The sequence below is a fragment of the Phoca vitulina genome, unplaced genomic scaffold (assembly GCF_004348235.1).
Source record: "Phoca vitulina isolate PV1807 unplaced genomic scaffold, GSC_HSeal_1.0 scaffold41, whole genome shotgun sequence".
Taxonomy (NCBI): domain Eukaryota; kingdom Metazoa; phylum Chordata; class Mammalia; order Carnivora; family Phocidae; genus Phoca; species Phoca vitulina.
The window spans coordinates 4,515,611-4,527,859 of record NW_022589744.1 but is presented as its reverse complement, the minus strand read 5'-3'; the positions used below and the strand labels follow the sequence as shown (position 1 = coordinate 4,527,859).

At 45.2% G+C, this 12,249-nt stretch overlaps 1 protein-coding gene across 2 annotated transcripts in view; it reads left to right on the top strand.

Annotated features, from left to right (window-relative positions):
- Positions 1-12,249, top strand: part of PRKCA (protein kinase C alpha) — a 386,444-nt gene that overhangs the window by 146,347 nt on the left and 227,848 nt on the right. For both annotated transcript variants that reach the window (XM_032429406.1, XM_032429407.1), the window contains one exon: positions 3,990-4,072. In XM_032429406.1, the coding sequence (XP_032285297.1) occupies positions 3,990-4,072 (83 nt within the window). The remainder of the gene's footprint in view (positions 1-3,989; positions 4,073-12,249) is intronic.

The window sequence follows — 12,249 nt, the reverse complement described above, 5'->3', positions numbered from 1 at the left end:
TGGAAAATGGGGCTTTGTCTCTGTTTGATTGGCCGGTCTGTGCTTGCTTAAGCAAAGGCTTGTTTAAGCACCAAGGGTCCACCTCCAGGACAAACGATGGGGCAGGAGGAATCTGCCGTGTTGTGGGTCTCCACTTCCTGCCTGCCAAGGGCAGACGAATATGTACGAAATCCACACCGTGTGACAGAACTGCCTTATCCCCAGCTCTCCCCAACTCCCCTGACTCCATACAGCATGGCAAGATGAAGACCTTTAGAATTCTGAAAAAAAATAAAAAATAAAAACCGCTCCTAATTTTTAGCCTGGGGAAACTCTGTGCTGACCATCTCCAGGTAAACGTGATACATTCTCTTGTATTATTGAGCCAATCTGTTCCTCATTCTTCAGCGACCCTAGCAAGACTTCTCAAATGTTTGCATTATATTGTCTTACAAAATATGCATTACCCAGTTTATTTTTAAAGTTTTTTTATTATTATTTATTTGACAGAGCGAGAGAGAGACAGCAAGACAGGGAACACAAGCAGGGGGAGTGGGAGAGGGAGAAGCAGGCTTCCCGCTGGGCAGGAGCCCGACGCGGGGCTCGATCCCAGGACCCTGGGATCATGACCTGAGCCGAAGGCAGACGCTTAAGGACTGAGCCACCCAGGCACCCCGCATTACCCAGTTTAGTTGGGAACTTGAGACCAAAGGTCAAGGCCCACCAGCTGTCATTTTGGAATCTCTGACCCTTTCTCAGCTTTCTGGGATGGCCTTTCCCAGACAAATGCTGTATGCAGCCCGAGTCTGCCAACGCAGGGCTTCTCTTGCCTGCCCCTGGGGTGGGGGTGGGATAGGAGGAGGGGAGCACTGGCTTTCTCTCCTTGCTTGTACTCACCTAGGCATGGGTGGTTTCTTCTTCTTCTGAAGGTCATCATTCTGAATCTTGAGTCTTTGAACAGGCCTTACAAGGTCTTTATCTTCTAGATAGCTCACATCCATGAGCGGCTCTCACAGGATCCTTTTCTCCACCTCCTGTTGGGTGAATCTAGTCCTTTCTAGATGTGACTTTCATGTGTAAGGTGTGGGGTGGGGGGCAGCTAAGGTAGGCTAGGAGGAAGTAATTTGGGGGGTAGGTGGGACTTTTTATAACTGCCCCTGCAAATTATACTGTGTAGTGAGGGCCTGGAGCTTCTTGGGATAAATTGGATATAAGACTTTTTTTTTTTTGAAGCATACAATAGAAATACTTGTGGGTTGAGATTTATAATTGCATCGACAGGTAAATGGGAATAGAAAGGACAGATACAAAAAACCATCCAAATGGATTTGATAAATACAGGTTTTCCTAAGTGTTCACCTGAATGCAGAGGTGGCTTGAAAAAAAAAAACACAAAAAATCCCAGTATGTTGAACAATTAAGTAGGGAATCCGAATGCTCATTTTCCCTTCAAAATACCATATCCCTAATAAACTCTGATGAGGAAATAATGCTCCTGTGACCCTTTTCCTTTTGTAATTTATCTTTCTAATTCTAGTGAGCGAGGGATGACTTTGTGCCTGGGGAGAGTGAGCAGATGAGATTAATTTGTGCCATCACAGCTCTGCTTTATTATCTATCCATCCTTGGAGAGGGTTGCAGCGGAGATGCTTTTAGCAGAAGCATTGTGGAAAAAGCTGCTCTGAGGGCTTGGAGGAGCTAAGTGCTGCCCTTTGCAGTGTCTTGGTCCTGCGGGGGCAGCCCGGGAGCTGGCTCTTTCTGGCTTCGCTGTCCTCTCCTGCCCTCCTGGTGGGTGGGTGTGGTGGGCGGGCCAGGCAGCCAAGGAGAACCCTTCCCTCGGGCGCCTCTGCTTCCAAAAGGATGCTCTTCAAGACCTCTTTGGTTGGCAGCTTCCTATGCATGGTTCCCTCCTATGTCCAATGCTGCCTGCTCATACCAGGCCCATATTTTTTCTTTTTTTTTTTTTTTTTTACAGAAGTATTTTTATAGTGACATTGTATTATGACCACCTTAAAAGAAAACTATCTTAAAAGAAAACCATCTTTTATCCACTACCCTGGCAGGGCATACCATATCTTCATCCTCTGGTTATTTTATATATCTAAAACACACACACGCATATACACACACACACTTATATGTAATATATATATTTTAAATATATATGTAATTCCTTTCATGTACTCCTTTTCCTGTCACCCATGTATAAAATCCTGGCATAGCCTCTTACATCTTTTCCGCTCCTGTCAATGGCTTAGGACACAGTGGGAGGAAAGGGGAAATGATATTTTCTTTTTGATAAAATGTAGATACTGACACATATTACATAGTGTCATGAGGACTCAGTAATGCGTGTGAAGGGACCCATCCAAATGACACATAATAGGATGCTCAGCAGTATCTGTGGTCCGTTGGCAAGTCGAGTCCGTTCTGCAATTTCTCTGGCATCTATTATTTCCATTTCTTAGCAGACCGAATAATGATGGGCAATTACTTTCATTCATAGACTAGACAAGAGGCTTCTTCTAATTGGGCCTCATGGCCCAAATCTAGTCCATGAAATTCTTCCTGTTGCCACCGTTTGCCCTTCTAAAGCACTGTTTTTGTCCATATGACTCTTGTTCAAACCGTTCAGTGACTGCCGACGCTTATCAAAGACATTCTGAATGTCTTCGTGGCTGCTCGAGGCCCTCTGCTTGCCTTCGTAGCACAAGGCTTGGCACTTGCCCTCCGTTTGGGATCTCTGCAAACCTGCCATCTTCTGGAGCTCACTGGACTGATGGACTGTCTTCATTTGGCTTTGTCGCCACATGTGCAGAGAGTTGTGGTATCACTGGGGGGAAGAAAAGAGCCCCGAATCTGGGGAGCTCTAGCCTGCCTTCTGCGGCACAGACTTAGGGCTTATCCACTGTTTAGGGGGGTATATTTTTAGCATGTTCGACAAAGAACGGTGGAATAGTTGGTCATACCCTTTGGTAGACTTCAAGTGCGTGAGGAAGGACTAACCGGTCATTTATTATTATTTTTTTGGATCCTCCACATCATCTTATACATAGAACCTCTTAAGGGATTACTTATTAATTTCTATAACAGTTCTTTTATTGATCCATCCTGAATATTTACCAAAACCACGTTGAACTTGGAAAATATTTGCTCTGTAGGAGATGTGGTAGATTTGCGGGGACTTCCCTCAACTGGTGACAGCATGTGTGGCAAGCATGCATGTGCAAGAAGGTGTGAAGGTGTTTGCCTTTTTTTTTTTTTTTCCATTTCAAAGGGCTGTTTTCTGTAGATTGGGTTTGTGTCTTTTTTTATTTTTAAAGATTTTATTTGAGATCGAGAGCAGGCAAGGGGGAGAGAGAGAGAGAGAGCACGAGCAGGGGGAGGGGCAGAGGGGGAGGGAGAAGCAGACTCCCTGCTGAGCAGGAAGCCCAATCAGGGCTTATTCTGAGGACCTTGGGATCATGACCTGAGCTGAAGGCAGATGCTTAACCCACTGAGCCACCCCAGTGCCCCCCTGGATTTGTGTCTTAATGAGTTCTTTGAATTCAGAATTCTGCTGAGGAAGTTCTGCAACCCACATAGATATCACTCTATGTATAATCCGTTACTCCCCTCCCCCCCCCCAATATAATGTGTTAGACCTTCCTTTATATGCATGCATGTGTATCGGTATAGGACAGGGCAGAGTTGTTTAAATTTTGATTTGTGGTTTATATCTTGGGAAAGTGTCTTATGATCTCTGCCCCCCCCCCCACCTCAACTTTAGAGAATAGGAACTAGGGTTTAGGTCTCCTTGGGCCCTGTCAGACCTGCCATTTTATGGTTCTATTATCTATAAGCCCAATTAATACCAAATGTTGCTGAGTCTTGAATAAAATGCCTTCCGATTGCTGTTTGAGATTCTGTCTATAGTGAAATCAAACTGACTTCTAAAGGAACATAGCCCTGTTTTGGAAAACAAAGCTTGTGTATTAAATTACTAATTTGTTTTCTTTTGTCTCCACCAGTTTGCTGTTTTGTGGTTCACAAGAGGTGCCATGAATTTGTCACTTTTTCTTGTCCGGGTGCGGATAAGGGACCCGACACCGATGTAAGTAATCTGGAAACTATTATTTGATGTTAATGCAGATCTCTGACTTCACCTTTTTTTAATGCCTGTACAGCTGTTGTTTGGGCACATACTCTTAGCGGGAAGACTTGTCAATGAGCCCTGCACAACTTCGGCTCGTACTGATGAACAGATCTTTAGTCCTTTGGGAGCCCTGGTAGGACTACTTCAGGATTGGAGGAGAATTTCTTAGCTTGTACTCTTCCACTGCGGGCAACCACATGCGCTATATCCACCAACTTTATAGTAGGAGCTTTCACAAACACAGTGTGGTTCTTTTCCGAAGATGTTGACAAATTTCACAACAAACGTAAATCACCCTTTATGGTTCACCCTAATGGTTTGTTGACTAATAGGACCGTCCTTGCTTTGGGCCAGTGTAACCACCTCTTCCTAGTTGACTTCATGAGATCCTTGCTGCCTTTTCATTATGTATTATAAATGCTGCTGTTGATTTAAATAATTTAGCATCTGTTCCACTGAACAACTGATCTCTGAAGCTGCCCATGTGTGAATACATAATTTTATTTGTGCCCGAATTCTGCCTGTCTCTAGTGAGCATCTCTCTTGCATCTCTTGTTTACCGAAAAATGGGATCAGCAAAGGAGAGTGGGAGTCAGGAGGGATGGGAAATCCCAATATCTAAAATACACTGAGTGGAAAATTGGGCTGTTACGTGGAAAATATTTTAACAGGAAAAAGAAATTTGCAGAGGAGGACTGGAAGAGGAGACCTTTCTATTCTGAATCGCTTTTGCTGGATCACTTCAGTCACTAATACTGAAATTATGTGCTCCAAGTGTGGTTCCTACCTTTGGTTCTCGTTCCCATCAGGAAACACAGATTTCAAAGCGGCTCTGTCAGTGCAGGCAGGGCTGAATTCTTCCCTTTCAGAGGAGGGCATACCCATGGTGAGCTCTGAGGGGTTCAGATGTGCGTGGTTTTAGCACATATAATGAAGGAACTTACCCCTGTGCCCTGAGTGCATAGAGCCATGCTGCGTTTTGGTCAAGATGCTGGTGGAAGCTGCACAGAGCGGGAGCCTTGGGCTCAAAGCCACCGCCAACCCGCAGAGGCTCCGAACGTGGGAGCCCCAGAGCCTCGGAGATCATCCTGTTCTGTGTTCACGGACCAGAAAGCCCATGTCCGTGAACGACCCACTGACATACAAAACACTAGTGTGCCCCACCGACCCTTGCACATTCCCCTTCTTTCTGGAGTATTGTCTCCATTTTGGGCATCCTAGAGGTAAAAATAGATGCAGAGTACCAGCTGTCCTGAAAGGTGGCCTTAAGCATCACAGCGGTGTTTCTCTGGCCACCTTGCTCATTGTTCGGAACCCATCCTTCCATTCTCCCATTTTGGCTCCAGTAGGAATGGGGTAAGGTGGGGGGTTGGTAGGCCACAGGAGTGTAGTTACTGCCTGACTCCTCTCCCTCCTTCCATTTCTTCATTCTTTTGGTTAAGTACTATCTGTCTATCAATTCATTCTAAAGATTGATTTATTTTGAGAGAGCGTGCACACATGCATGCACAGAGAGGTAGGGGTAGAGGCAGAGAGGGGGAGGAGAGACTCTCAAGCAGACTCCCCACTGAGTGCGGACCCCAATGCAGAGTTTGATCTCATGACCCCAAGATCATGACCTGAGCCAGAATTGTGAGATGGACACTTAACTGAGCCACCCAGGCGCCCAAGTACTCATTATTAAGTACTTAATATGGGGGAAGATAGACATGGAAAATATCACTAATTAAAAGAGGGTAGAGGTTCTCTGAGTGTGTTTACCCAAGGGACCTACTCTAGGTGGTCGGAGGCTTCCTTCCCCAAGGGAATGGCATTAATCTAAGCTTTGGGAACAAGTAGGAGATAGGCAAACGGAAGGGGATGTGCACATGTGTGTGCTGGGGCACAAGGAGCCCTGTGAAAGACTGTTCCAGGCAAAGGGAAAAGCAAGTGAGAAAGCACTGAAGTGGGAAGTTTAGTGTGGAAGAGAAAAAGAGCAAGCTGGTCGTCAGGTGTGTAGTTGAGGATTTTGAACACAATCATAGGAATACTAGGGATCTAGAGGAAGGCTTTAAATTAGGAGATGTTGATCCTGTTTGCATATTATAAGTGTTTCTCTGGTTTCCTTATGGGAAATGGACCAGGTTAGGAAGTGGGCTTGATGGATGGGTGAAGATGGGGAATACCAACCAAAGGATGAAGAATCAGCACAGAGGGCAAGGTGGTGGGAGCTTGGGGGAGGTGGCAGCAATGCGGATGGGCAGAGTGAACTCATTCAGGATACACTTTAGAGCTGAGTCAGCAGCTCTCGGCCATTGGGGGATCAGGGAGACGGAGATGTTGAGGAAAAACTCTCGGGCTTTAGGCCCAAACCTATGAATGGATGGAGGCCATCAAGACCATGGAGGGAGAATGTATTTGGGAGTATGGGATAGGGCAGATCAAGGGTTTCACTTTAGACATGTGCAATTTGAGAAATCTGACATCGAGAAGACAGTTGTCTGTGAATGCAGGTGTGGAGGCTGGAAGTAGAGTGTGTCCTTCTGAAGATACAGATTCCTCTGTTCTTTGTTTTAAGCTTTGGGTGTGGATCCTCTTGCCTAGAGAAAGGGGGTAGATAGAATGAGAAGAAAAGAGATTAGGGCCCAGGAGAGAGCACTGAGGAGAACTCTAGTGGATTGGATGGAAGAGGGAGGGAAGGAGGGGAGACCAAGGAGGAGCAGGCAGAGGAGTAGGAGGAAGACCGAGAGAGTGATGCTGTTTTAGCAATTTCCTAGAAGGGCTGTAGGCCAGCTCTCTGCTTATGTCATGAATTCTGTAAGCTTTTGTTACTACACATAGATAGTTAATATACATCCCAGTTTGCACAGGACTGTCTTGTTTCCACAGGGAAGTCTTGGTTTATGCCTGCTACAGATTAGTTAATGTCTGTTAAGTTCTTTCCCTGTTTTGATGATCACTATGTGGCCACCCTACTCCTAGATCCCCAAGGCAGGCAGGAAGGCTTAGTGCAGGTCTGCTGGTCACACGATACAGTGGGAGACACACCTGTGATCCGATGTGTTCATCCGAGCTCTGTCCCTACTCCCTGTTGTGTTGACTCGCTAGAGATGCTTAGTCTCACGTTTTAATATCCGCGAAAGTGAGGATAAGAGATGACTTTAAAAAAAAAAAAAAAAAATATGCGGGGGAAAAAAAGTACTTGAACAGTCTGTGTGTTCTCTTCCAAGTAGAAATTTTCCTTTTGGTTGTTGGCATCAAGAGGCCAATGATTAGGGCTTTGTGCAGGCAGGGCATGAGAAGTATCTGCTGTCTGTGTGCAGGGTGATTTATTTGTTGTACAAATCTGCAAGATGCCCAGACTGAACAGCAGGGGGATGACTGGAAAAGCACGAAGGTGTCAGGACACAGAGCTGAGATGAGATGGTAGGATTTTCTTATTTTATCTTTTTTTTGAATACGTTTTAAAGTCCTAGAATTATAGAGTTGAAAGGGGTGTTAAAGACTTATCTAGGTTAACTTTATTTTATGGATGAGGAGACTGAAGCATATAGAAGAAAGATGTAAATGATCCAGGAGCATGGTGACATGGCCCTTGAGTGTCCAAGAGGTTTGTGGTTGACTCAGGGCCACGAAAGGAAAGAGAGGCTGCCGTGGTCTGGTCATACTGTCAGTGGAGAAATTGGCTGCCTTGGTGTAATCCTTCAAAGTTCTGTTCAGACATTTAGAAAAGTGCTAAAGGGCATGGGAAAGGCCAGGTAATGGAATGGAAGGATCAGGAGACACAAAATCCAGCTTACGAGAAAAAACTACCTGAAGCATTTTTTTCCCTGAAAATTTAAAAGTTTTTAGGTTAAGATTTGTTTCACACATGGCGAGTGCTTAAGATGCACACAGTTCATGTGCCACTTAACGATGCCAGGTCTGCAGACTCCAGGGCATTCCCACACGGGGACCAAGAAAGGACAGACCCTGTGAGATGCACAGATACTGCACCTGGTCTTGCATCTTCAGGATGAAAGGACAGGTACTGAGTAGTGTGAAGTTAGCACTGCCCAGATTACAGGAACCAAAGGGAAATAGTTAAAAATTCTTTTGAACAGAGGTCATCTTCAAGACTCAAGGAGCAGGCTAGTGGAAAGGATGCAGATGTGTCAGGAACCTCGGGGAGGAGAAGGGGTGTCTGGGTTCCATGGAGGAATGGAAGGACCCCTCTCCTCCCACTGCCCACTTCTCCGAACATGTTGGGCCATCCTCAGCCCTCCCCCACCTCCTCTGGATGCACAGTGTTCCAGACACTCCCTACCAAGATGAAAGCCAAGCATTTCCGAGACTTCAAGTGCAACCCCGTGCGCAGCAAGGAAAGAGGAGAGGAAAACGAAAGAGTCGGTGTTGGAAAGGCACTTTGAACTGGTGCTGGATTTGTGCTGCCAAATGTGCGGCCTCAGAAAGCAGCTTGGTGCTCTGCCCAGCACCCCAGTCCCGCGTCTAAGATTTTGTAAGATGACAAAGAAATAAAACTGGCCCGTTGTTGAGAAATAGCTAACCTCCCTTCTGCTACCCCCTCCATCCCCATTAAGGCATGAACTAGGACGTGGACAAGCCTTGCCTTTTGGGGTGGGGGTGGGGGGGTGATTTTTGCTCTTGGAAAGAAATAACGATGCTTTTGTTTCTTCAGCTGCCACTGATCCCCTGAGCTGATGTTTTTCTCTTCCTTGCTCTGGCCATGATGGGGTGAGGCGTGGGGTGCAGGTGCGGGGGGGTGGGTCCTAGAGGGCGGACTTTCTCAGACTCCTGCCCTTCACCTTTTAAAATTTCAGCTCCCCAGCTGCTTTGTCCTTCAGTCTGGAACTCCTCCCACTTGTTAGAACCTTCTCTGCTCAAATAACATCTGTCCTGAAGCCCACCCTGCTAGAGGGAAGCGGGGTATTCGGGTCTTCCAGTATGCATGCGTATGTGTATTCATTTTTCTTAATACTTTGTGTTTTCTGTATGTGTCTTAAGGGAGAGAAAACTGTGAAGCACCCCTTTCAGACATTCCTCCCAATCTCAGTTCTGCCCCAAAATCCCCAAATGAAGAACCCACACATCCTTTCCATACATAAAGTTGTAGCGAGAGAAAAGTCTTTATGTGATACGTCTAAAACCACACAAATGCTAGACAACTCTTCAAACACAATCTTTGGACTGTTTGCTCTGTGTACTGCATCTGTGAGCATTTGAGGAAGAGGGGAAGGGACTGACCTGTTCAAAGGCCTCACCCCCACCCCCCTCACCCCAGGTAATTCCCTTCCCTTGCTTTTGTGTTCCTTTTGTTTGTATTTATTTGCCTTGTGCCTTTTCACCAGTGTCCCTGCCTGTCTGGGGAGAAACTGTACCTGTAATACCTTGTGCTTTTTCTGTCTGAGCCATACAATTAAACAGTATTCAGGTGATTTAAAAATAACTTCCTGGGTCATTAGTGTACCTCACCTGGGAGGCAACCAACATCCACACAGACAGCATCACGAGTTAGCGGGTGCCTTCCAGAATGTTCGGAAGGGCATAAGTGAAGAAATTAACTTGCTGAAAGGCAGGGAGGCTGGCTTCTGATCTGAGTACATCTTCAGGTCTGCAAAGATGGGGAAACCGAGCCATTGGAGGAAGCTCGAGAGCACTGACTATAAATGCTTAGAGTGGACCTAGAAACAATCCTACAAATGGCCATAAATCCAAAAGTGATACCTGGTGTGGGGCTGGACCCTGGGGAGGGGCTGTATGTCCAGGTGCAAAATTACTTTCTCTTCGTTATGGTGGTCTTGAGAATTCTCTTGTTCTTGAGTCCTTTCTGGTGTCTTAGAAACGGAGCAAATGAAAAAGGCTGCCAAATTGTTTAAAATTCAACATTTCAGAGCTTCATTTGTAACAAAACTCAAAACATTTAAAATAAACGTAGAAATTTAATTAGCAAATCTTCAAAGTGTGCTTTTACATTTAATATGGAAATAAGGCAATTTTGTGAGCAAACCCAGTTATACCTTAAACACTTTTCTATTCCTGAACCGACAAAGGGAGATTTGTAAAAAGGTGCAGGTGCTTAAAAAGTTGCATTTAAAATTCAGCCCAGTGAGGTCAAAGGAGTTCTGGGGTGGGAATTGGGAATCCTGCCCTGCCAAGTGGCTGAAAAATCCTTCTGTACCTCGGTTTTCTTATTTATTAATATGGAGGTTGAATTTGGTGGTCTTTAAAGTTGTTTACAGCCCTCAGTGGCATTCCATTGCTAAATACTTACTGAGGGCTTCATGCTAGGAAGATGTGAAGGTGAAGACAGTTCTTGCCCTCCTGGTGCATCCTCCCTAATCAAAAAGATGAGCTGAGCATGCAAATAATGATACTATAAGATTGCATAGGGTAGCTGCTGTAAATGGGGAAGAACTAAAATGCTGTTGAGTTTAAGTGCAGAGAGAGAGAAACCACCTTATAGAAGATGGAGGCAAGGCTTCCTGGAGACGTTTTAAAGATTTTTAAGATTTATTTCTTTTCCAAATTCTTTTACAAACTAGTAGGACCAGTATTCCGGTATTTCTCTTGCTGGTTTAAGGGAGTTCTCTCTCTTGCCAAATGCTGCTATCCGGTGGCACATAAACTCAGGTGACACGCTTTTACAAGAGGACCTGTAAAAAGAACCCTTGCAAGGGAGACCTGCAGTGTTCTTTGTGTCCTGGTGGGATCCCCTCTAGATAAACCTCAGAGGAAGCCTTTGCGGGGTCCTGAAACCACCCTCTGCACTCGCCCATTCCTCACGTGCTGTGATGCCACAGGAAACCTTAAAGAGAAGTTTATTTCAGGGAAACAAACCCAACAAAAATCTCCCGTGCTAATTCTGCTCTTCAGTGGGTGGATTATTTTATGTTCCAGATTCACAGTAACAGAAGTATTTCCTCCAAAGGAAGGGACTCCTGCTATTTTTGGCCAAATTAATTTAGCTGGGAATTAAAAATAGCCTCAAAGACTTGCATCCACAGTTCGGATGTACTAAAGGAGACATCTGGGTGGTGGCACATCCATTGTTTTTAGCCCATGTGGAGGGGGGTAATAGTGGCTCCCATTTCATCAGTGTGCCAGAATGCCTGGTTTCAAGGGAGTCACCCGGGGCGGGGGAGGGTGGCAGTTCAACCTAATCCAGAGGTTTAAGTTACCACTGCTCAAACATCCTTGGAACTCCACTCTTGGAATGGCATGTACGTCCAGTAGCACATTCTTCTCAAAATCTCCACTCTGGGCAAATTGTCAGCCTTTGAGAGTGTGGTGAGATTGTTTGGGCATGTGGCCAAGTTCAGTGGAGCCAGATCTGCACAAGGGGCAGTGATTAAGGTGGGTGGGACAGTTTTGGGTCCAAAAAGTAAGTTGATAAGGTTAAAAGAGTATTTTCTTGGGAGAGTTACGGACTGTCTCTAGACATCAGGTTTGAAGGAGACTTTTGTGTGTGAAGCATGTGGGAACCATCATGTAGCCCCTCAGTGGCACTTCTAGGCAATACCCATGTTGGTTTAAAAAAAGAAATTGTTGTACTGCTTCATGATCATGCCCTACACAGCGAATCCTTCATGGAGAGATCCTGTGTCTTTTCCCTTTGAAAAACAAGAATTCAGTGCAGAGCCTCGAACAGAATGGGTACTTGAAAGAGATTTGTTGAACCAGAATAAGTGGAAGAAGTTCTCGTAACCTAATTTGACCATTAGTTGTACATATCTGGGGTTGAATTACTTGGTTTTAGCTACACATGGACTGTTAATGAATTTCCCCGAGACCTATGAATGGGTATTTCATCAGCATTATTAGGGCACCATGGGAGGGGGATGGGAGGAACATACTCGATGGACTTTCCTACTTTTCACAAACCATTTCAAATCATTGTCTCAACTATTGGGAGTTTAAGAAACGGTGGACCTGGGCCATAGCTTTTGACTGGTTAGGATACAAACTGGTATGATGGCTTCCTTATTTATTTTTCTTTACCTGTACAAGGACTTAGTAATATCAGTTCATGATTTACAAACAACCAAATTAACGTGTTCCTGAGAACTGTTGTTGGCAATGATGTCTAAGGAGTCTACTACTGGAGCTAAAATCATGGGAAGCCCAGAGCTAGAAATTCTGCTATATAAGTAATGGCG